Source organism: Salvelinus namaycush, chromosome 7 (assembly GCF_016432855.1).
Source record: "Salvelinus namaycush isolate Seneca chromosome 7, SaNama_1.0, whole genome shotgun sequence".
NCBI classification, from domain to species: domain Eukaryota; kingdom Metazoa; phylum Chordata; class Actinopteri; order Salmoniformes; family Salmonidae; genus Salvelinus; species Salvelinus namaycush.
In genome coordinates, this window is record NC_052313.1 from 48,405,835 (window position 1) to 48,429,880 (window position 24,046).

Here is a 24,046-nt window from a genome sequence, read left to right on the forward strand (position 1 = left end):
TATAAGGCCAGTCCTTGATTGGTGTCACACTTATGCTTAAGCCCCAGCTAACACACCTGACTCCAATAATCACCTAATCATGATCTTCAGTTTAGAATGCAATTAGTTGAATCAGCTGTGTTTGCTAGGGATGGGGAAAAGGTGTGACACCACTTCGGCCCCCAAGGACTGGAGTTTCCCATCCCTGGCCTACATGATTACATGATGATAGTATTATTATTGACAAAAGAGCAAGATTATTTTTATTTGTCAAACGGCAACCAAGCATCGATTATCATCTCACCAGAATAAGATCCTCGATATTTTGGAAAGGAGCATCAATTTCATCACCTTGCACTTTTCAATACCCCTTTAAAGCTCATCATAATTTATTAAATTTGTAACCTAATAAACTGCATGCTTTCCAGATGAGTCGTAGTGGAAGGACCACACGTCATCTCGTGACTCCAAGTTTACTTAAATATGATGGCTATTATATCAATATTTGTAATTAAAGGGTTTCCACCGACATTTTTTTACCAACATAAAAAGATCTCACCTTGTCTAGCCTATTTTAATTTGTCGACATTTGGAAAGTTAACCGGAAAATGTTGTTTCAATCAGGCCTGTCATGACATTTATGTACTTTACTAGCATAAAAAGGTGGGATGGAGACCTGGTTATTGTGAGGATATTAATAGTGAGATGTGCAATGCCATTTTGTTTTCCGATATTTTATTTATTTAATTAAAATAAGATACCTAGACTTTAGCTTTTAAGAGTCAATTACAAAGAAATGCCACAATAAAACATATACAATTGATTTGAACACATTCACCTTCAGGGGGCGTTTTCCCCCACTTTCTAAAGTTTCTGTTTTTATTGAATATCTCCCCACCCCCAAAAAATTGCCCGCTTATTAAGGGGGGAATTTTTCCCCCAAGTTACCCTATACTTATGCTAAAATGTTTATCATATTCTACTGCTCCATTTACTTTATGTTCTTATTCTTATATTTTATTATTTATTACAAGTAAGCATTTCATTCGACAGTGTATACCATGTGTATCCCGTACATACAAAACTTGAAAACTTGAATTACATAAAAGTTATTAAATACATTTTTATTGATGATTTACAACTGTACAAAATGGCAATTTACAGGACAATCGATAAAAACAAAAACAGATAGGCTATATGTGTCAGCTCAGGCATCCTAGTACCTTGTTGTTAAACTTGTACCACTGTGTCCCAGGAGACCCTTTACATTATTCAAATCCATTCCTCCACATCTGCCTTCTATTTTTATCCAGGGTCTGATTCAGATTGGACTCTGTGGCTGGCCACTCAATTACATGAATATATCAATCAATAAAGCGAGCAGCGCTGCAGACCTTGCCTTCTAGAAATGAATACCCAGCTGTAGAGTCTCTGACTGTATCTATTGGCAGCATCTGTCATCTTTAGCCTGGTCCCAGATCTGTTAGTGCTGCATGGTCGACCATATGGGGGCTGGTTATACAGCACTTAAAACAGATCTGGGACCAGGCAAGTCTACTTGTGAGTCCAGAGTCAGTGTGAACCACAAAAACAAAACACTTGTAAATCACCATGCATCTCAACCTCAACTCTATGACGGTGGCACAAGCCCTGGTTAAAATAAAGTCATGCAAATATGAACTGATCAAAATTAATATACTGACAATGATAAGTGACATCCTTTGGATTTAATAAAAGTCAATAAGGTGCATTCTCTTTCTTCCCCAGACAGTTGGGCAGAAAAAAACATGCAGTTGACCTGATGCTGACTATTCTATCCAGCTGTTAGTGTTGATTGAAGGTTCATTGCTGTATAGTTATGGGATGGTTGTGCTTAAAGGGGCAATCTGCAGTTACTATATACATTTTTGGACATGTCCATTTTGGATATAAACCCATTGATTATTGGAGAGTATTCGTTGTAAATGCCCCATGAGCTTAGTTCAACTGTCGTACCCCATCAGAAGCCAAAATATAAACTTGTAAATGTCAAAAAACACTGTATAGCGTCAAAACATGGTTAAAACGGAATGGATGGTCAGTCCTTGCATCCACAGCTCTGTCTATGAATTTGAGTGTGGTTACATTTCTCCAGCCCCATCCTTCAACCTTTTACTGAAACAGTGGTGGGGGGGTGCTTTGTTATCATTTCAACTGTGGATTGCCGCTTTAAGCGCTTAAATATGGCACTGAAGAGGCTGAAGTTACATGTTCCAACCAGCCCGTAAATTTGTTTTTTTTCATTTAAAAGATTGTTTGTATGACACAAAAACAAGAACTATTATGTGTGTATTGTATATCTCTATTTATTAACTATCTACACCTCAATGATATACTTAGAATAGTCCAACGTCCTGATTTGATTCCTACCAGTATGTCTATGCACACGGTGTATATCGGTTTAGTGCCTGCTTCATGTCTATGAGGTCTTTGTACAACAAGATTGGTCTGCTAAGAGGTCTTTGTACAATCTACCGCCCAATCCCAAAAGGATTCCTAGTGCCAGTGCAGTCATACTTCGGTGGAAGTCTGCTCTCCTGTCATATATATATATATATATAGAACATAATTTTTCTCTGAAAGTGCAATAAATATAAGCAACACAAAGAATAAAAAAATAATGACAAACTACTAAATCTTTAAAAAAAGGTACATTACTGGCAGTTTACACCCACACCTGATTTGCAAATGAATGCAAGAAAAAGTTATTTCTGGATAGAAGTTGCCCTTAGGCACAGATCTAGGATCAGCTTACCCTCCCTAAATCCTAACCTTAACCATTATGGAGAGAAACCAGAAAGCTGACCTTAGATTAGTGTCTAGGAGGCAACTATAAAAGCCGATAAATATGCTACGGGTTCCATGTTGTCAGTTATGATGAAGTCATCAACCACCGTCACTTGATTGGCTAAAGTGTCATCCAAGGAGGGTGTCAAGAAAAAGTCCTTGTAATCTTCACACTGTTACTCGATTGTTTTTCTCTAGCCCAGAGTGAATAACACGGCATGCTGCTATCCCACAGGTCTAACCATCTGGGGTCAAAGGTGAAGCCATGGTCGAAAGTTCACAGATGAGCAAGAAGTTCTCTGGTAGGATGAGGATGTGTGATGTGTTTGTGTGTGTGGGGGGGGGGGGGGGGGGGTAGGTGGGATCTCTCTGGTCAGTTACGTCACCTGAGGAGAGAGGGAAACAATGGTATGGAACCCCATACACAGACACAAGATCTGTGTGTGTGTGTGTGTGTTTGTGTAAATACCTTGTGTATGTTGGGAGGCATGTCGTCCTCTGAGCCCTCCTCAGGTACAGTGTCGGGGTGTCGGCCTCCAAGTCCCTCCTCTGCCCAACCCCCCATAGGCACACGCGCCGACCTCACCACTCTGCCCCCCGGGCCAACAGAGTCTGGAGGAGTGACACACACACACAGAGTGATATCAGTATGATCCATATCAGTCATCTTCAATATCATTCCATATTAGGGAATGAGAGTGTCATTTTTCATGGTTACCTGTGTTTCCCCCGTAGCGGCGCTGGCTGTTGCTCTGGAGTGGTGTCACTTCCTGCCCCGGGGTGGTACCTCGGTCAGGGTTAGGGCCCGAGTTAGAGCTGGGGATAGGGCCAGGGGTGGAGATAGGGGTGGAGATAGGAAAGGTGTGTGAGCGGGGGATGGGGTTTCGGGGGTTAGGGTTCCCTCCCCCTGAACCCCCCTCCTCGGTGACGCTGTCACTACTGTCGTCACTGTCCTGCCTGTGCCAGGTGTGCCGGGACAACTCCCCTCCAGACTGCTGCTTATGGAGCTACATAGAGGGATGGAGAGAGAGAGAGGAAGTGGGAGAGAGAGGAAGTGTGAGCGAGGGGAGAGAGAGAGGGAGGGAGGGGAGAAGAGGGGGAGAGGAGAAGGAGGGAAGAAGAGGGGAGAGAGGAAGTGGGAGAGAGAGGGGAAGGAAGAGGGAGAGAGGAAGTGGGAGCGAGGGGAGAGAGAGAGGGAGGAAGGGGAGAAGGAGGGAAGAAGAGGGGGAGAGGAGAAGGAGGGAAGAAGAGGGGAGAGAGGAAGTGGGAGAGAGAGGGGAGGGAAGAGGGAGAGAGGAAGTGGGAGAGAGGAAGTGGGAGCGATGGGGGAGGGAGGGGGGAGAGACGCATTTACTTGACGCTCTTTATTGCAACATTTTTAAAACCATCCATCCAGACACAGACAGACAGACCTCATGTATATAGAGTGCGTGGATGCTCATCTCTGTGGAGGCGTATTCTGATAGGACGAGACTAGTCAGTTGACCTTCCCACACACTACTGCCTGAACTAGCAGTTCGAGCATCAGTACTGGTGGGGGGGGGAAAGAAAGAGAGTTAGTTGATTGACGGTTAGTTGATAGATTGCTTGATTAGTTGTGGGAGAAGTGTGGGCTTTACCTTGATCCCGGCATGGCTCTGCTTGCAGAAGAGGCGTGTCCAGCCGACCTATGGGCGGAGCTACAGCTGCCCCTCATGCTGCTGATTGAGAGGGAGCGCAAGGCTGACGCTCCGTCGCTAACCCCCACCGGCCCGTGATTGGTCAAGGAGCTGTCCCGCCCCAGATGAAGAGAGGCCAATGAGGGGGGACCTGCCAGGAAGTTAGCTATCAGACTCCTTGGCTGAGAGAGCGAGACACAGAGACAGAGAATTACATTTTTACCTTTAATATCAGTGTAAACAAAAAAACTCAGAAATGTATATAATGTTAAACTTGAAATCAAAATTGAAGTGTCAATTTATGTATTGGCATGTCTGTCTGTCTCCCTACCTCTGACCCGGACAGTGAGGTGAGAGTGTGTCTGCCTCCCTACCTCTGACCCGGACAGTGAGGTGAGAGTGTGTCTGCCTCCCTACCTCTGACCCGGACAGTGAGGTGAGAGTGTGTCGGTCTCCCTACCTCTGACCCGGACAGTGAGGTGAGAGTGTGTCTGTCTCCCTACCTCTGACCCGGACAGTGAGGTGAGAGTGTGTCTGTCTCCCTACCTCTGACCCGGACAGTGAGGTGAGAGTGTGTCGGTCTCCCTACCTCTGACCCGGACAGTGAGGTGAGAGTGTGTCTGTCTCCCTACCTCTGACCCGGACAGTGAGGTGAGAGTGTGTCGTTCTCCCTACCTCTGACCCAGACAGTGAGGTGAGAGTGTGTCTGTCTCTCTACCTCTGACCCGGACAATGAGGTGAGAGTGTGTCTGTCTCCCTACCTCTGACCCGGACAGTGAGGTGAGAGTGTGTCTGTCTCCTGTAGCCTCTCTCTGTACTCTCTCCTTCAGCTGGCTGATGAAGTGAGTGGTCTCGGTGGGGGGCTGCCACTGGGGGTTGGTGATGGCAAAATGCATCAGGGAAAGCTCAGTCTTCCCATCCTCCGCCTGTTGGTAAATAGATGCCTCTGTCTTCCCCTCAGACATCCACTGGAGGGAGGGAGAATAAGTAAGAGAAAGGAGAGAAGGAAGGAGTTAGGGACGGGAAAGGGTGAGAGAGAGAGGGAAAGAGAGTCACTATTTATGCATTGCCCATCTGTGTGTGTGTGTGTGTGTGTGTCTGTATGAGTCGTGTGTGTGTGAGTCTCACCGCGGGGTGTCCGTGCTGTCTGATGTCCATCTGAGCGAAGGAGCAGGTGTCTCCCACCCCTACCACCTCCACGGAGAAGTTCCTGAAGAAGTCAATGATCTCCAGAGACTTCCTCCTCAGACTGAAGATCAGGATGAAGGGAGTCACCAGGGGGCTGATCAGCTCCTCTAGGATAAACACCTGGAAAGGCAGAGGAAAGGTTAAAACACCTGAGTGAGGGTTAAACACCTGAATGCTGATCTAGGATCAGGTCCCCCCCCCCTGTACATATAATCGTCTTCATTACAAGGAAACACTGATCCTAGACCAGCACTTCTAATCTGAGACTCTTTGTGAATACAGGCTCTGACCAGGAAGAGAAGAATATGCTATATGCTTCAGAAATGATTCATACGTTCATGCTTTATAAAGGGTGGCTTTAGTGCTACTCACAGCCTTGTACTGGAAAAGCTGTGAGAACTGGTCTCGTGTCTCGTAGCGATGAGCGTTGCCCTGCCAGTGGTCTGGCATGTAGTGGATGTGAGCCAGAATCACCCTGAGCAGCTGCTCTGGACAGTAAACCAGGTGTTTATCTGGGATAAAAGACCTGAGGAGGGAGGGAGAATGTGAAAGAATGTACTAAACCCTTCAAAATGACGTAGCACACAGACAGACACACACACACCTGCAGACAGTGATACACACTCCCAGCAGGGTGATGGATGACAGGACGTGTTCCACGGCGAGGACGTCTTCGTCGTAGATGGTCAGAGCAATGAGGACAGCCAATAGGGAGCCAGCAAAAAACGCCACGTTCTTAGCCACCACCGTCAGCAACGGGGACAGGAAACAGTTCATATACCTAGAGGACGCCTGGAGGTGGGACACATGCACGGAAGTGAAGAAAATCTGGCATTTTGGCCACCACTGACAGCAACAGACAAGAATCAGTTCATCAATTTCACAATAATTACCTTACACACCTTCTGTGTGTGTGTGTGTGTGTGTATATATGTTTGTGTGTGTGTGTGTGTGTGTTTGTGTTCATTCCTACTTTGTAGCCCTTGCTGAGCCGTGACATCAGTTCGTGGTCCAGCTCATTGAAGTGGCGAAGGTAACATCGACCATACAGAGACCAACACCTCGCTCCCAAACTACCTGGCTCACGCTTTATCACCTACACACACACACACACACACACACACACACACACACACACACACACACACACACACACACACACACACACACACACACACACACACACACACACACACAAAGAAATTAGCTTTACAGTATCTGCTACACCTCCATAACAGAGCACAGCGGTGTGTGTGTTTCCCTACCTCTGTATAGCTGAAGAAGGCATACAGTATTTGCCAGACCAGTACGACAGGACAGAGTAAGAGGTTGGCGATGCCGATCCACAGTATACGTGATGCCAGTTTGTCTGCCAGCTCCAACCTGTTACCACCTCTCTTGTACTGCGGCTTCAAACTCCACTCACTCTCAAACAGAGAGCCTGGGAAGGGGGGGTGAGAGAGAGACACAGAGAGAGCGAGAGAGACAGACAGAGGGAGAGGTGAAAAGTAGGGATGCACAATATAAAAATCGGTGAACATATCGGAATCAGCCGATATTAGCTAAAAACGGCAACATCGGTATCGGCCCGATTTCTAGTTTAACGCCGATGTGCAAAACTGATGTCAAAGCTGACATGCATACCTATGTAACGTAGGTACATAACGTAATGACGCCACGTAAAATTTGCCACTACACCTGCAACACAGCATTCCTCACCTATCCCACAATGTCTGCTGTGTGGATCGAGCAGTCAACAAGTCGAGCGGTCAACAAGTCGAGCAGACATTTGAAAGAGTAAGACATTTTCAGTGAGACAACTCGAAGGCAAAATCCATTAACGCCAAGATAATGAAATTCATTGCCCTTGACAATCAACCGTTCTCTGTCGTGGGTGATGTTGGCTTTCGCAACTGGTCGAGCACCGGTACAAACCGGTGCGCTATTTTTCAGATGTTGCCCTACGGGAGTTACACAGTAATAGCGCCACTGCTATTAGCTGCACGACATACTATGGAGCGCCGCTTGGGTCTTTGCGTGTCAAAAAAGATACACGTCAAATAAAAGTATTTGACAATAACACTATTTGACGCGTTAAATAAGCTTTCAATTTGACATGTCAAATAACACAGTTCTATTATAGAATGTTGTGTGTTCTGGATTTGCACGTGCAACCAAGCGCCACCACTACTATCAGTAGCACTGTCAAAGCTGTACAGAAAAAGTCTGTAAACAAGCAAACACCGGCCACGAACGATGTGTTTACATTTACATTTAAGTCATTTAGCAGACGCTCTTATCCAGAGCGACTTACATTTAACCTTTATTTAACTAGGCAAGTCAGTTAAGAACAAACTCTTATTTTCAATGACGGCCTAGGAACAGTGGGTTAACTGCCTTGTTCAGGGGCAGAACGACAGATTTGTACCTTGTCAGCTCGGGGATTTGAACTTGCAACCTTTCGGTTACTAGCCCAACGCTCTAACCACTAGGCTACCCTGCCGCCCGTTTACAATACCGCGTTGGTAATAAAGCATTATTTAATCAACCGCAACATTTGGGGTAGCTAGCTAGCTTTAGCTTGGTACCTAGCTAGCACCAATACATCCAGCCTGAAAACAATGACCAGTTATTCTTAGCAATGATTTAGGAATCCTTGTGAGTAAGTATTAGCTAGGTTGCCACTTGTTGTTTGCCTATTGACATTGAACTTCAGTTCATGAAAATAAATACCCAGCTAGCACAGTGGATCTGGGCCGATTCCGGCTGAGAGTCAGACTCGGCCGACATCATGTGGCTACTTATGGCTAGGATGTGGGGATTGCGCTCGGGCCGATTCCGGTGTGAGTTATCTGGCCCAAATGTATTACTTGGTGCTCGGGCCGATTGGGGCTACTCTCTGGCAGATGGTTACACGGGCTGCTTTATATAATTAACATCTCATTACTTATTTTTCCATATTTTCACATTGTTTCTGTGATCAAAAAATACAATTAACATTTAAATGAAATTCTTTAAGAGTCCTGTGTAGTATTTTAGTATTTTGATACTATGTGCAAGGCAATTGATATGCATTAAAAACTTTGTGGATCGAGCCTCCCGAGTGGCGCAGCGGCCTAAGACACTGCATCTCAGTGCAAACTGCGCTGCTACAGATGTTGGTTCGAGACGCGTGCGCCGCCCTATGGGACTCCCAATCACGGCCGGATGTGATACAACATGGATTCGAACCAGGGACTGTAGTGACGCCACTTGCACTGAGATGCAGTGACTTAGACCGCTGCGTCCATGTGTGTGTGTTAACTATTTAACTGTACTAGAATGCTTAAAAGGCCACTAAAATGTTTAATATCGGTATGGTTTTTTTTTGGCAAGGAAAATATTGGATATCGGAATCGGCCAAAAATGTCATATCGGTGCATCACTAGTGAAAAGTGTACCAAACAAAGCGTACCAAGCACTCCAAAAACACACACACACACACACACACCAACCTGGCCCCCAGAAGAAGATGAGTTCAAAGTTGTACTTGAGGCCGCGGGTGTAAAACACACTCTCCCCGAGCAGTGGCGGGTGGAAACGCACGGGAAGGAGGGACTTATTTATCATGGCAACCTGGAGGAAGACGAAAGGGGTTTAGGTGGTGATGTTTTTGATTGACAGGTGGTTCAGTAGCAGGAGTACAAGCGAGGAATGGTAAAGAAGCTGTACTCTGACACTAACACAAACACACGTGAGTGCAGACAGTCACACACACACCATGTAGTTTTTGAAGCGCAGGATACGGTGGTATATGTCCAGTTCTGTGAGTTCTTTCTTGTGGATACAGATCTGGTGTTCCTTCTGGATCTCAACGATCCGGGCCTGAACCTCCTGCCATGTGAAGTATGGCAGCTCTGCCTAGAGAGGGGGGAGGAGAAGGGGGAGAATGAGAGGGGGAGACAAGGAGGAGGAGAGAGGGAGGGGAGGAGGAGAAGCGAGAGGAGAAGGGAGGAAGAGAGGAGGGGTGGAGATCAGTAGTTGAACCAGTAGGTTGAAGACACGGAGACAGGCACGCACACACGCAGACAGGCACGCACACACACGCACGCACGCATGCACGCACGCCCACTCACCATGCTCATCTTGAGTGCGTTGGTGTAGAAGGAGCGTATCTCCCAGTAGCAGCAGACGTTGTATATGAACTTGATGAGGCGATGCAGCCAGAACACTCCAGATATTATCAACACAAACATCACTGCCACGTTGTCACGGATACTGCCGGGAAAACAACAATCAGGTTGTCATGGATACTGGCGGGAAAACAACAAGCAGGTTGTCATGGATACTGGCGGGGAAAAAACAAGCGGGTTGTCACGGATACCGGCGGGGAAAAAACAAGCAGGTTGTCACGGATACCGGTGGGAAAACAACAAGCAGGTTGTCACAGATACCGGTGGGAAAACAACAAGCAGGTTGTCACAGATACCGGTGGGAAAACAACAAGCAGGTTGTCACAGATACCGGTGGGAAAACAACAAGCAGGTTGTCACAGATACCGGTGGGGAAACAACAAGCAGGTTGTCACAGATACCGATGGGAAAACAACAAGCAGGTTGTCACAGATACCGATGGGAAAACAACAAGCAGGTTGTCACAGATACCGGTGGGAAAACAACAAGCAGGTTGTCACAGATACCGGTGGGAAAACAACAAGCAGGTTGTCACAGATACCGGTGGGAAAACAACAAGCAGGTTGTCACAGATACCGGTGGGAAAACAACAAGCAGGTTGTCACAGATACCGGTGGGAAAACAACAAGCAGGTTGTCACAGATACCGATGGGAAAACAACAAGCAGGTTGTCACAGATACCGGTGGGAAAACAACAAGCAGGTTGTCACAGATACCGGTGGGAAAACAACAAGCAGGTTGTCACAGATACCGGTGGGAAAACAACAAGCAGGTTGTCACAGATACCGGTGGGAAAACAACAAGCAGGTTGTCACAGATACCGGTGGGAAAACAACAAGCAGGTTGTCACAGATACCGGTGGGAAAACAACAAGCAGGTTGTCACAGATACCGATGGGAAAACAACAAGCAGGTTGTCACAGATACCGGTGGGAAAACAACAAGCAGGTTGTCACAGATACCGGTGGGAAAACAACAAGCAGGTTGTCACAGATACCGATGGGAAAACAACAAGCAGGTTGTCACAGATACCGGTGGGAAAACAACAAGCAGGTTGTCACAGATACCGGTGGGAAAACAACAAGCAGGTTGTCACAGATACCGGTGGGAAAACAACAAGCAGTAAGGACAACTTCCAGCATTCCTTATCAACTTGAGTGCTAAAGATGTGTTAATAAAATGTTTATAATGCATTTATAAAGCATTTATGAAGTGTTCATAAGCCTTACCTTGCGCTGCAGACGTCCACAGGGAGGAAGGCGTCAGGCAGCGTGACTTTGGAGGAGTCGGTGTGGTTGACAAACTTGTTAGCGAACAGAATGTCATAGTCCACACAGTTAGCCAAGAAGACTGTGAACCCTACCACAAACAGCAACTGACTACAGAGGGGGAGAAAGGGGGAAAGAGGAGAGAGAGAGAGAAAAGTTAAAAACGACCCCTCAGGACACCGACATGGACCACATAGAAGACACACACACACACACACAGTGTACTTACACCAGCTCAAAGACCTCTCCCAGCAGCATACAGGTGAAGCCATTCTTCTGGTGCAGGTTATAGACGTGTCAGGGGTCAAGGATCAGATGATGACATAAAAGTAGCATGTGTCCTCTCATAATGAAAGTCTAGTCAGCTATAGTATTAACTCAGGTCACAAGCTCAACATTCCTCCTCCTGGAGAGCTACTGGGCGTGCAGGCTTTTATTCCAGCCCTACTCTTACACACCAGATTCTATTATTCTCCAGGAAGGTGTTGACCCTCCCGGTCTTAAAATAACCCCTGGGGTAGTTGTAGTAGTGAATGATACGGGAGTACAGAGACACAGATGGGTAAAAGGATATCCTCTGGAAAAACAGGTCCAGGTTCTCTATGTGGTGCCACGGCGCTGCAGAGAACAGTCAACAACAAAAACAGGTTAGTGCGTGTGTGTGCGTGTGTGCGTGTGTGTGTGTGTATCTACTAAAGAACTTTACACTTGTTTCCGTCAGGTATGTGCACCAGTAGGTTCTCCTCTCCGGGTGGAGAGTCGCTGTATGAAGCCTCTAGGCGCTGGTACTCTGTGTCAAAGTGTGCCGCCATGGTAACCACAGCTTCAGTTACCCCCAGCAATCAAGCCCCTAGCTACTGATTGGACCTGTGGACCACAGAAAGGGTGGGAGAGAGAGAGAGATCAGTGCCATAAATCCACAGATAGTCTGTATTACAATAACCATGTGTCTTTCTCTTCCCTCATCTGCCCTGGATTGAGTAACAGAGGGAGCCTCTTTCAGACATTCACCTATCCAGCTCCTCACATGAAAGTAGATAAAGGAGAGGAGGCGAGGAAAGGAAGCCATACATGTAAATAAGCCATATTACACCTGTGCTCCTTCCATCACTGGAACCCGGATATAGCAATGCTTGAAAGACACGACAGACAGACAACTGACAGGTGTGGATATAGGCACACAAAAGCAATTCTTGCAGCAAATAATAAGCCATAATACTACAAAAGTTCCATGGCCGTTTGCCTGGTATAAAACAGCCTACTTAATCATGTTGGCCAATGTAGACATGTCACTGGCAGAACGCTGCTGACACAATGGACAGTGTTGCGAAATGTGCTCTGCGGCTCGAGCAGAATCACAACCACAGGCATTGAGACAGAGAGCGTTTTAAACCACATTATAACCTACAAATATCCTATGGCTCTAATTTTACTCACTTGACAAATTGTGAGCGTCAAAAACCAAGTATATTAATGCTTTTCGACCAACGTGCGCAGCATGGCTTTAATTTATATACAATGGGCGTTCCTGATCCAGCTTGTCTTTTGAAAGGCGACAATGACACGCAGCCTCCTCCTATGCTATAATCTACATGTAAGTGTAAACATTGTTATATTTTCGAGTCTTCAGCAAATAGCTTACCTGGAAAATGATTCGGCTACGCGTATTTAGGCCTACATACAAAAAAATGGCCCACCTTTGTTGACCAAGCATAGATTAGCTCCATTCCATCCCCTAGGAAGAACCGAAACCGTCAAGATTATTTGGTTCTCAGGATACTGGCAAAATGTTATTGTTGAAAAAAGGTGTTTGTTTATGACAGATCTACAAAAACATCACAATGATTTAGCTCTATATTTTCATACTGCACTAGACTATTAGTCTGTCGCAGCCTACCTTTGATACGTCAACGGCAGGCGGTCTAATCGTCAAGGAGAATTGCCCGAGACCTTTTTTAGAAGACGTCTAGGTTTTCTTTTCTTTTGTGTTTCTTTTTGAGTATGAGGCGACATTTGGTTTCATTTCTGAAAACACATCATGTACACCAATGCCTGTCACGGCTGATGGATACCTGGTTTAGCCAATCAGAAGAGTGTTTTTCCCAAACAGGGAAGAAAACAGCCAGTCATAGACAGTAAGAGGCGGGCTCTCAAAGCTCCTAGTTCTGCTTTCATGACACGTCCTTTGAACCTCACACAGGGTTTATGCCATGCAGGTTTTGGTTAATGGTCAATGATTATATTCCTATATTATATTATATTTTGAATTAAATGTAAAGCAATCTCATCTATCGTCATCTAAAACGCTAAATTATCTAGACTACATGTAGTTCCTGACGACGAGAAAACTTCAATGATGAATTGAATGTACAGTCATTTTTAATAAAGCCTATATGATATTTATGGGCGCGCCTCTAAATTCAATGAATGGTATTTTACCGCCACTTGGTGAATATGTATGGTATTACAATAACATTGACACAGTCGGAGGTGATGCTATACTAAAACTAACCTCTGGGTTGAGCTATAAACCCAACCTACTGCTAAAGTTTGAAGTTGCATTGGCTGTGCCTTACAGTAATGATGAAGTCGATTAGACTCACAATTACATGTATCTGCTATTAACCAAGTTGTTTGTTCTGAAACAAGCCATATAGACATTGTGGAGTGTGTGGATGAGAATATTCATAATGTGACCGCTGGAGTGACAGCTGGCCTTTTGTTCAGTATGTCTGTTAACACTGGTGGACACGTGCGTGTTGCATATATAAGGAAACTATTTGGCCATCTGTTTCATCCTTTCATTCTCCCCACATCGCACTCCATCTCACCCTCTACCCCCTTTCTCTCGCTGTCTGTCTTTGTATGCGTGTGTACATGCGTGCGTGTGTAATCTGCTCATTATAGTGAGTAGGGCTATTAAATCTGGTGCGATTAGGATTAATATGGGATAATCTGATCAAGTCTGTCCAAGACAGAAACACTACACTCTTAGGAAATAAAAGTGGTATCTAGAACCCTTTACATGGAACCCAAAAAGGTTATACCTGGAACCAAAAAGGGTTGTCTTATAGGGACAGTCAAAGAACCCTTTGTTCTAGGAGTGTACAGTTTATATACACACACATCTATTCTGACAACAACCCCTAGTTGATACTGAGATGCTAATATGATGATATGGCAATAGTCCTATGGGCAACACCTTCTGGTCACAACACAGCCCTCACTGTGTAAAACAACCTTAAATGCAGTGTACTGACAAATTAACAGTATGTTTCTGAAAAATAGTCCAACAAACCTAAGATAGGTAAGTGGTTGGATCAAATCACATTTTATTTGACACATGCTTTGTAAACAACAGCTGTAGACTAAGAGTGAGATGCTTCGTTGCTGGCTCTTCCCAACAATGCAGACAGAAACATATTTTAAAAAGAACACACAATGAGTAATGGGTTCTTAGTTTAGTGATGAGCTTGGATGTCACTATGGTGTTGATGGCTGAGCTGTAGTCAATGAACAGCATTCTCAGGTAGGTGTTCCTTTTGTCCAGGTGGGAGAGGGCAGTGTGGAGTGCAATAGAGATTGCGTCATCTGTGGGTCTGTTGGGGCGGTATGCGAATTGGAGTGGGATAGATGTCACCAGGGGTACTCTGCTCCAGTCGGAGAGCAAACAGACGGCAGAGACATTGCCAAAGTTCACATATTTATTTAGGACTGGTGGTTGGACATGGTAAAGGTTGGTGTGTGTGTGTGGTTCTGTAACAAAAGGAGATGTCATAAGCAGGTTACATAACATGAAAAGATAAACAACGTGCTCCAATCCACCTTATAGAAACTTAAATCAGGTGCTGGATCTTTGTATATAATCCAAAGAACAGAAATAGGACAGCACTCCGGTAAATAAACGTACATTTTGACACGACATAAAAGGTGATAAGGATAAAGCTATAAAACCAATACATCTCAAATAAAGAAAATAGAAAAAGCTAAACAAAAATGACTCTTTTAACTTGGACAAACACAACTGGAAAGAAACTGAGAAATGGCTTGACAGGCTAATTCACACTTCTAGTTTGTATTTAAAGCCTATCAGGCCAGTCCTGATAATTAGTGACAGGTGTGTGATTGCATGAGAGTGTCAACAGGTGAAATCAACTTGCCTGATCCAGTCCATCTCAGCAGTATGCTGTTCCACTCTGAGGGCTTTTGTACAGTTTCACTGTCATTGTTGTTTACAGATGTATGAATGGGCTGACTTGCCTAACTAAGCTGTGTCAGTGTGCGTGTGTGTGTGTGCGCACGTGTGTGTGTGCGCACGTGTGCATGCGCGGCTGAAGGGGATATAGCTGATTAAATTACCTCTCTGTCTGTAGGGGGCCAGGAGGTTGCCACGCCAGATAATTTAGTCAGAAGACATGCTGTCATTTGTGTGTGTGTGTGTGTGTGTGTGTGTGTGTGTGTGTGTGTGTGTGTGTGTGTGTGTGTGTGTGTGTGTGTGTGTGTGTGTGTGTTGTGGGTGGGAGTCCCCTGTGGTGATAGGGGGTATCCAGGATGAAGTAATCTCTCATGGGATTCTTAATTAGATCGCAACCCCCTTCTCCTACTGTATTTCCCTAAATACCCTCACCCCTCTCCCCCTTCCCTCCCCCTCTGCCTCCCTGAAAGACCAGAGCAGACATTAAAGAACCAGTCAGAGGAGACTGACACACATACTCATGCAGATGCATACTGTACATGCACACACTAAAACATGCATAACAGTATACATACAAATGCATACACTATACAGCATTCAAGTAGCTTTGTGTCAGAGGGTTTTGAGTAATATGCTTGCGATAGTGGGGGTGGGGGGGGTGGGTTAGTGAAATACATTTTCTGTCCACTATTTTTTAGTCAGGGGGTAATGAAATAATGAATGGTGGGCTGAGGCAGGATGGAGGTCAATGTTGTGTGTGGGGGGCAGATCAATTTACTGTTCACACACATGCACACACAGAGGACAAGTACATTAGAGTGTCTAGTTTGAGAAACAGACGCCTCACAAGTCCTCAACTGGCAGCTTCATTAAATAGTACCCGCAAAACACCAGTCGCAACGTCAACAGTGAAGAGGTGACTCCGGGATGCTGGCCTTCTAGGCATAGTTCCTCTGTTCAGTGTCTGTGTTCTTCTGCCCATCTTAATATTTTCTTTTTATTGGCCAGTCTGAGATATGGCTTTTTCTTTGCAACTCTGCCTACAAGGCCAGCATCCTGGAGTCGCCTCTTCACTGTTGACATTGAGACTGGTGTTTTGCGGGTACTATTTAATGAAGCTGCCAGTTGAGGACTTGTGAGGCATCTGTTTCTCAAACTAGACACTCTAATGACCTTGTCCTCTTGCTCAGTTGTGAATGAGCGGACCAAGGCGCAGCGTGTGATGAATACATAATGAATTTTAATAATAATAACGAAAACGAAAATATCCTTGAACACTTGAACAACCTACAAAACAATAAACGTGTAACGGTCGTCTTGTGGTGAATGAGCGGACCAAGGCGCAGCGTGTGATGAATACATAATGAATTTTAATAATAATAACGAAAACGAAAATATCCTTGAACACTTGAACAACCTACAAAACAATAAACGAAGTAGACAGACCTGAACTTACGAACTTACAATAATAACACGAAGAACGCACGAACAGGAACAGACTACAAACACGAACGAAAACGAAACAGTCCTGTGTGGTGCGACATACACAGACACGGAAGACAATCACCCACAAACAAACAGTGAGAACAGCCTACCTTAATATGATTCTCAATCAGAGGAAACGTCAAACACCTGCCTCTAATTGAGAACCATATCAGGCAACACATTAAACCCAACATAGAAACACAATACATAGAATGCCCACCCCAACTCACGCCCTGACCAACTAAACACATACAAAAACAAGAGAAAACAGGTCAGGAACGTGACATAACCCCCCCCTCAAGGTGCGAACTCCGGGCGCACCACCAAAAGTCTAGGGGAGGGTCTGGGTGGGCATCTGTCCACGGTGGCGGCTCAGGCTCTGGGCGTGGTCCCCATCCCACCATAGTCAATCCCCGCTTTTGTAGCCTCCTCCCAATGACCACGCTCCAAATTAACCCCACTGGATTAAGGGGCAGCACCGGAATGAGGGGCAACACCGGACTGAGGGACGGCAGCTCCGGACTGAGGGAGGGCAGCTCCGGACTGAGGGAGGGCAGCTCCGGACTGAGGGGCAGCTCTGGCTGGTCATGGCTGGCTGACGGCTCTGGCTGGTCATGGCTGGCTGACGGCTCTGGCTGGTCATGGCTGGCTGACGGCTCTGGCTGGTCATGGCTGGCTGACGGCTCTGGCTGGTCATGGCTGGCTGACGGCTCTGGCTGGTCATGGCTGGCTGACGGCTCTGGCTGGTCATGGCTGGCTGACTGCTCTGGCTGATCCTGTCTGGCGGACGGCGCTGGCTGATCCTGTCTGGCGGACGGCTCTGGCTGCTCCTGTCTGGCGGAAGGCTCTGGCTGCTCCTGTCTGGCGGAAGGCTCTGGCTGCTCCTGTCTGGCGGAAGGCTCTGGCTGCTCCTGTCTGGCGGAAGGCTCTGGCTGCTCCTGTCTGGCGGAAGGCTCTGGCTGCTCCTGTCTGGCGGAAGGCTCTGGCTGCTCCTGTCTGGCGGAAGGCTCTAGCGGCTCCTGTCTGGCGGAAGGCTCTAGCGGCTCCTGTCTGGCGGAAGGCTCTAGCGGCTCCTGTCTGGCGGACGGCTCTAGCGGCTCCTGTCTGGCGGACGGCTCTGAAGGCTCATGGCAGACGGGCGGCTTTGCAGGCTCAGTACAGACGGGCGGCTTTGAAGGCTCAGTACAGACGGGCGGCTTTGAAGGCTCAGTACAGACGGGCAGTTCATGCGGCGCTTGGCAGACGGACAGTTCAGACGGCGTTGGGCAGACGGGCAGTTCAGGCGCCGTTGGGCAGACGGGCAGTTCAGGCGCCGTTGGGCAGACGGGCAGTTCAGGCGCCGCTGGGCAGACGGGCAGTTCAGGCGCCGCTGGGCAGACGGCAGACTCTGTCCGGCTGAGACGCACTGTAGGCCTGGTGCGTGGTGCCGGAACTGGAGGTACCGGGCTAAGGACACGCACCTTCAGGCTAGTGCGGGGAGCAGCAACAGGACGCACAGGACTCTGGAGGCGCACAGGAGGCTTGGTGCGTGGTGTAGGCACTGGTGGTAATGGGCTGGAGACACGCACCATAGGGCTAGTGCGTGGAGGAGGAACAGGGCTCTGGAGACGCACAGGAGGCTTAGTGCGTGGTGCCGGTACTGGTGGTAATGGGCTGGAGACACGCACCACAGGGCTAGTGCGTGGAGGAGAAACAGGGCTCAGGAGACGCACAGGAAGCCTGGTGCGTGGTGTAGGCACTGGTGGTACTGGGCTGGGGCGGGGAGGTGGCGCCGGATATACCGGACCATGCAGGCGTACTGGCTCCCTTGAGCACTGAGCCTGCCCAACCTTACCTGGTTGTATGCTCCCCGTAGCCCGACCAGTGCGGGGAGGTGGAATAACCCGCACTGGGCTATGTAGGCGAACCGGGGACACCATGCGTAAGGCTGGTGCCATGTAAGCCGGCCCGAGGAGACGCACTGGAGACCAGACGCGTTGAGCCGGCTTCATGGCACCTGGCTCAATACTCAATCTAGCCCGGCCGATACGAGGAGCTGGTATGTACCGCACCGGGCTATGCACACGTACAGGAGACACCATGCGCTCTACTGCGTAACACGGTGTCTGCCCGTACTCTCGCTCTCCACGGTAAGTACAGGGAGTAGGCGCAGGTCTCCTACCTGACTTCGCCACACTCCCTTTTAGCCCCCCCCCAAGAAATTTTTTGGGCTGACTCACAGGCTTCCTACCGCGTCGTCGTGCTGCCTCCATTCGCCGGTATCCCTCCTCGCACTGCGCCAGAGAATCCCAGACGGGCTCCGGCATTCGCCCTGGGTCGATCGCCCACCTGTCGATCTCCTCCCACGTAGTGTAGCCCAGATCCTTCTCCTGCTTCCGAGCTAGCTCCTCAAAACGCCGCCTCTCTGCTTTCGCTGCCTCCAGCTCAGCTTTGGGGCGGCGATATTCTCCTGGTTGAGCCCAAGGTCCCTTACCATCCAATTCGTCCTCCCATGTCCAGAAATCCTGTGTAGGTGGGTCCTGTTGCTGTTTCACACGCTGCTTGGTCCTTTTGAGGTGGGTGATTCTGTAACGGTCGTCTGGTGGTGAATGAGCGGACCAAGGCGCAGCGTGTGATGAATACATAATGAATTTTAATAATAATAACGAAAACGAAAATATCCTTGAACACTTGAACAACCTACAAAACAATAAACGAAGTAGACAGACCTGAACTTACGAACTTACAATAATAACACGAAGAACGCACGAACAGGAACAGACTACAAACACGAACGAAAACGAAACAGTCCTGTGTGGTGCGACATACACAGACACGGAAGACAATCACCCACAAACAAACAGTGAGAACAGCCTACCTTAATATGGTTCTCAATCAGAGGAAACGTCAAACACCTGCCTTTAATTGAGAACCATATCAGGCAACACATTAAACCCAACATAGAAACACAATACATAGAATGCCCACCCCAACTCACGCCCTGACCAACTAAACACATACAAAAACAAGAGAAAACAGGTCAGGAACGTGACAACCGGGGCCTCCCACTCCTCTTTCTATTCTGGTTAGAGCCACTTTGCGCTGTTCTGTGAAGGGAGTAGTACACAGCGTTGTACGAGATTTTCAGTTTCTTGCCAATTTCTCGCATGGAATAGCCTTCATTTCTCAGAACAAGAATAGACTGACGAGTTTTAGAATAAAGTTCTTTGTTTCTGGCCATTTTGAGCCTGTAATCGAACCCACAATTGCTGATGCTCCAGATACTCAACTAATCTAAAGAAGGCCAGTTTTATTGCTTCTTTAATCAGAACAACATTTTTCAGCTGTGCTAACATAATTGCAAAAGTGTTTTCTAATGATCAATTATCCTTTTAAAATGATAAACTTGGATTGGCTAACACAACGTGCCATTGGAACACAGGAGTGATGGTTGCTGATAATGGGCCTCTGTATGCCTATGTAGATATTGTGCTTTTCTTTCAAAAACAAGGACATTTCTAAGTGACCCCAGACTTTTGAACGGTAGTGTATATATTTTTTAATAATGCCATTCACTTTGTTACACTCATAAATAGTAAATAGTGGCCTATAGCTGCTAAAAGTAACAAAATAACCTGAATATGCACTTTAAACCGAGTGAATAAGTGAAGAAAAAAAGCTGCAATAGTGAACTAACCCTTTTACGCTTCACTGTCCTGTCTCTTCACTCTCCTCTTCCCCTCTGCTGTTCTGCTGCCCCTGCATCTTGGTTGCAGTCCTTCGGGCTTTTAAGGTAGCCTGGTCTCTTCTCCTGGTCTTCAGGTTCACCGTGATTACAGCACAGACAATCTCCAGCAGAGCACAAGCCATCAGTGAAGAGTAAACTGCATAGAACGTGGAGTTGATGCCAAAGGGGCCCCTCTCCCCATTGATCAAGAAGGTTGTAGTTATTGATAAACAGACTGTCTTAGACATGACAGCACACCAATACCCCCCACTGTCCTCCAGTGAGAGGTTAGAGAGGACCAGACGGAAGGGGGAGATGCATTCAATCTGCCGTCTAAACCTTCAGGCATTTGTTTGTACTCATCATCTCTATTTGTAGGTATGTCACTCCTCCCTATCAGAATAACATTGTCCACCGTAGCAGTCTTTCTGTACCACACTAACCTATCATACTCCTTGACATCAGAGTTGCATCTGAGAGCAACCTCCCCTCCCTCTGAGAAGAACTCTATGAGGGGCTCAGATTTGGGGCACACCGGCAGATTATATATTCTGAAGATTTTTAGTGGGGACACTTTTATGCACAAGTAATACCCTGAGTGTTTGGGCATCAGGAATGGGATGACCAGGGTGTAATTTCCTGACGATGCTCCAGTCACAAGATAGTCCGTCTGCTTCTCTTGGTCAGTAAGGATTTCCCCAGGCCCTGATTGGGTTTGAGATGGTGATACTTCGGTGAGTGTTCCGGCTTACCCGGGCCCATTCCTCTGTCCCATTGTGAAGTACAGCCTCCTCTTCCACTGGGGGCTGACTATACTTTGGCTTAAAAATCACTGGTATGGACAGATTAAACTCAACTCTGTCTCTCCACTACCAGGCAACTGTAAACACCTACGTCATTAGAGGTGAAGTTGGTCATATGGAGAGAATAGCCGTTCTCAGTCAGCTGCACTCGGCCGCTTACTTCCTCCATTACGGGCTTTATGGATTTGTCAATGTCATGATAGTCCTTGAGGACCCATCTCACAGTAATATTATCGCCACCCTATGGAGCCCTACACTGCAGGTCTAATTAGCTCCCTCTGAAATGTGCATACATTATGTAAGACACCGTCCGACCATGTACAGTACTGCGGTTGATGCTTTTCTGGAGCAACACCATGCCAGCTGTCCAGCACTCCACCTTGTATAGTCCAGAGTCTGACTGAGACAGGTTCTGGAGCAGGACGGTTCAAATGTTCTGAGATGATCTGAAAGTAAGCTTCAGTCGCTTCGATAATTCTGCATCCAGTGTGGATTTCTCAGGTGTAGGGTTAGAAGTGTTCAACAGCAACAGGCTCTCTTCAGGTTTAGAGTTGGATATCAAACAGTAGTCATTTTATTTATCGTTGTAAAAGAGATATTCGTCACCTTCTATAATCTCATAGGTTTCTTGGACAGCATGGGAGGTTCGGATCAGAACAGCCAGTAGAACGCTCAGCTTTGTGACTGTAGCCATTGTACACACCCTGTCTCTATTGATGGGAAGCACCGCGAGCTGCCCAGTGACACGAGCATACCAGACGAGCTAAATAACTTCTATGCTCGCTTCCAGGCAAGCAACACTAAAGCATGCATAAGAGCATCAGCTGTTCTGGACGACTGTGCGATCACAGTCTCCGTAACACATGTGAGTAAGACATTTAAACAGGTCAAGATTCACAAGGACGCAGGGCCAGACGGATTACCAGGACGTGTCCCCCGAGCATGCGCTGACCAACTGGCAAGTGTCTTCACTGACATTTTCAACCTGTCCCTGACCGAATCCAACATGTTTCAAGCAGACCACCATAGTCCCTGTGCCCAAGAACACATCTGTAGTCTGTAGCCATGAAGTGCTTTGAAAGGCTGGTCATGGCTCACATCAACACAATTATCCCAGAAACCCTAGACCCACTCCAATTTGCATACCGCTCCAACAGATCCACAGACGATGCAATCTCTATTGCACTCCACACTGCCCTTTACCACCTGAACAAAAGGCACACCTACCGGAGAATGCTATTTATTGACTACAGCTCAGCGTTCAACACCATAATGCCCTCAAAGCTCGTCACTAAGCTAAGGACCTTGGGACTAAACACTGCAAAAGGATCCTGGACTTCCTGATGGGCCGCCACCTGGTGGTAAGGGTAGGTAACAACACATCTGCCACGCTGATCTTCAACACAGAGGCCCCTCAGGGGTGCGTGCTCAGTCCCCTCCTGTACTCCCTGTTCACCCATAACTGCATGGTCAAGCACGACTCCAACGCCATCATTAAGTTTACAGACGACACAACAGTGGTAGGCCTGATCACTGACAACGATGAGACTTACAGGGATTGTAAGTAAGCATTTCACTGTAAGGTCTACACCTGTTGTATTCGGCACATGTGACAAATAACATTTGATTTGATGTGTTGTGGCGAACCAGTCACCTTATATCTGCTTTTGGTCAGTTATCTTATGCCTCAATGTTGCAATACTGGCGACCCCGTGATGCTGAACCCAATATCTCCTAATCTTTTCCACAGAATCGTGGAGGGCCTGACATGTCAGAGCAGAGTGCAGTGGTGAGGTCTCTGATTGGTCAAAACATCTCAGATTGAACATGCTGATGGTGACAGAACCAGATACAACTGGTGCTTCATGAACCCTGGCTGCATCATAGGCCTGCCTCTTGCTTCTTCTCAACTGTCAACGGAAAGTTTCCACTTCTTGAAAATGTGTGACCATGTAAGGTTCCAATCTGAAGATGCTGTTTCTTATAACTGATCTGATACAAGCTTCTCTCTCCACTGGCTAATTCGCACCAGTCACAGACATTTGAATCATTTTGCAGATGCTCTTATCCAGAGCGACTCACAATAAATAAGCTTTTGTTCTTGCGCATCACAAACACAACTGATTCAAATATTAAACTAATCAAGGTCTTCTCTCTGTCTGGGCCATAATTAGCTGAACCAAGTGTGTTACTGCAGGGCTGGAATGAAACCCTGCACTCCGGGTAACTTTCCAGAACCAGAGTTGGATAGTTTTCCCTCTATCTCTCTCTGTCTCTCACTCTCTCTCTCTCTCTCTCTCTCTCTCTGTCTCTGTGGTCACTCTCTCAGATGAATAGCATGTCGGTGTCCTCTCTCTTTTTGTCTCTTATTTCAGACGGTTATAAATGTGTATCTAGACAGAAAAGATAAAGAACGTAGTAGAGAGAGAAAGAGAGAGGTTGATAAAAATATATTTACAGCCATTTCCCCTAAAACTGATTGGCTCTGACATTGTGAGTGATGGGATTTCCCACATACAACATGTGACATGCCTAAAGGGCATACACACGCAGAGAGACTGAGAGAGAGAGATAGAGAGAGATGGAAGGGAGAGGGTGTAGTATCCCTTCTGGCCCTGAGGGCGGTTTCTGTCCCAGGTAGTCCACAAATGGTGGCTTTTTGGGAAAGTTCACATAATGAAAGGGAAAGGGGGATACCTAGTCAGTTGTACAACTGAAATGTGTCTTCCACATTTAACCCAACCCCTCTGAATCAGAGAGGAGCGGG

At 46.9% G+C, this 24,046-nt stretch overlaps 1 protein-coding gene and 1 long non-coding RNA gene across 4 annotated transcripts; one reads left to right on the plus strand and one right to left on the minus strand.

Moving 5' to 3' along the window:
- Positions 1–1,077: 1,077 nt before the first annotated feature.
- LOC120051331 (autophagy-related protein 9A-like) lies at positions 1,078–13,158 on the minus strand. 3 transcript variants are annotated; one of them, XM_038998153.1, is made up of 20 exons: positions 12,988–13,158; positions 12,788–12,825; positions 11,797–11,957; positions 11,665–11,708; positions 11,320–11,384; positions 11,052–11,201; positions 9,767–9,908; positions 9,411–9,551; positions 9,146–9,266; positions 6,917–7,092; positions 6,625–6,747; positions 6,256–6,443; positions 6,024–6,177; positions 5,592–5,771; positions 5,225–5,431; positions 4,425–4,645; positions 4,218–4,335; positions 3,524–3,812; positions 3,275–3,417; positions 1,078–3,191 (listed from the first exon to the last, which is right to left on the minus strand). In XM_038998153.1, exons 3-20 carry the CDS (start codon positions 11,900–11,902, stop codon positions 3,183–3,185), a joined length of 2,577 nt encoding a protein of 858 aa, XP_038854081.1. In that variant the 5' UTR covers positions 11,903–11,957; positions 12,788–12,825; positions 12,988–13,158; the 3' UTR covers positions 1,078–3,182. The 3 variants fall into 3 exon arrangements, with proteins under 3 accessions (XP_038854081.1, XP_038854080.1, XP_038854082.1); XM_038998152.1 differs by having other exon boundaries at positions 12,733–12,825; XM_038998154.1 differs by lacking the exon at positions 12,788–12,825.
- LOC120051333 lies at positions 12,398–23,435 on the plus strand. Its single transcript, XR_005477253.1, has 2 exons — positions 12,398–12,684; positions 23,030–23,435. It is a non-coding gene; the product is annotated as an uncharacterized LOC120051333 (long non-coding RNA).
- The last annotated feature ends 611 nt before the right edge of the window (positions 23,436–24,046 follow it).

Excerpts from the sequence above, each read along its gene's own strand:
- LOC120051331 (XM_038998154.1), bottom strand. The coding sequence starts at position 11,902 with ATGGCGGCACACTTTGACACAGAGTACCAGCGCCTAGAGGCTTCATAC. Across the intron at positions 9,267-9,410 it reads TGCGCTTCAAAAACTACATG|GTTGCCATGATAAATAAGTC; the intron begins GTGTGTGTGTGA and ends GTCTTCCTCCAG. Across the intron at positions 6,178-6,255 it reads GTGTGTATCACTGTCTGCAG|GTCTTTTATCCCAGATAAAC; the intron begins GTGTGTGTGTGT and ends CTCCCTCCTCAG.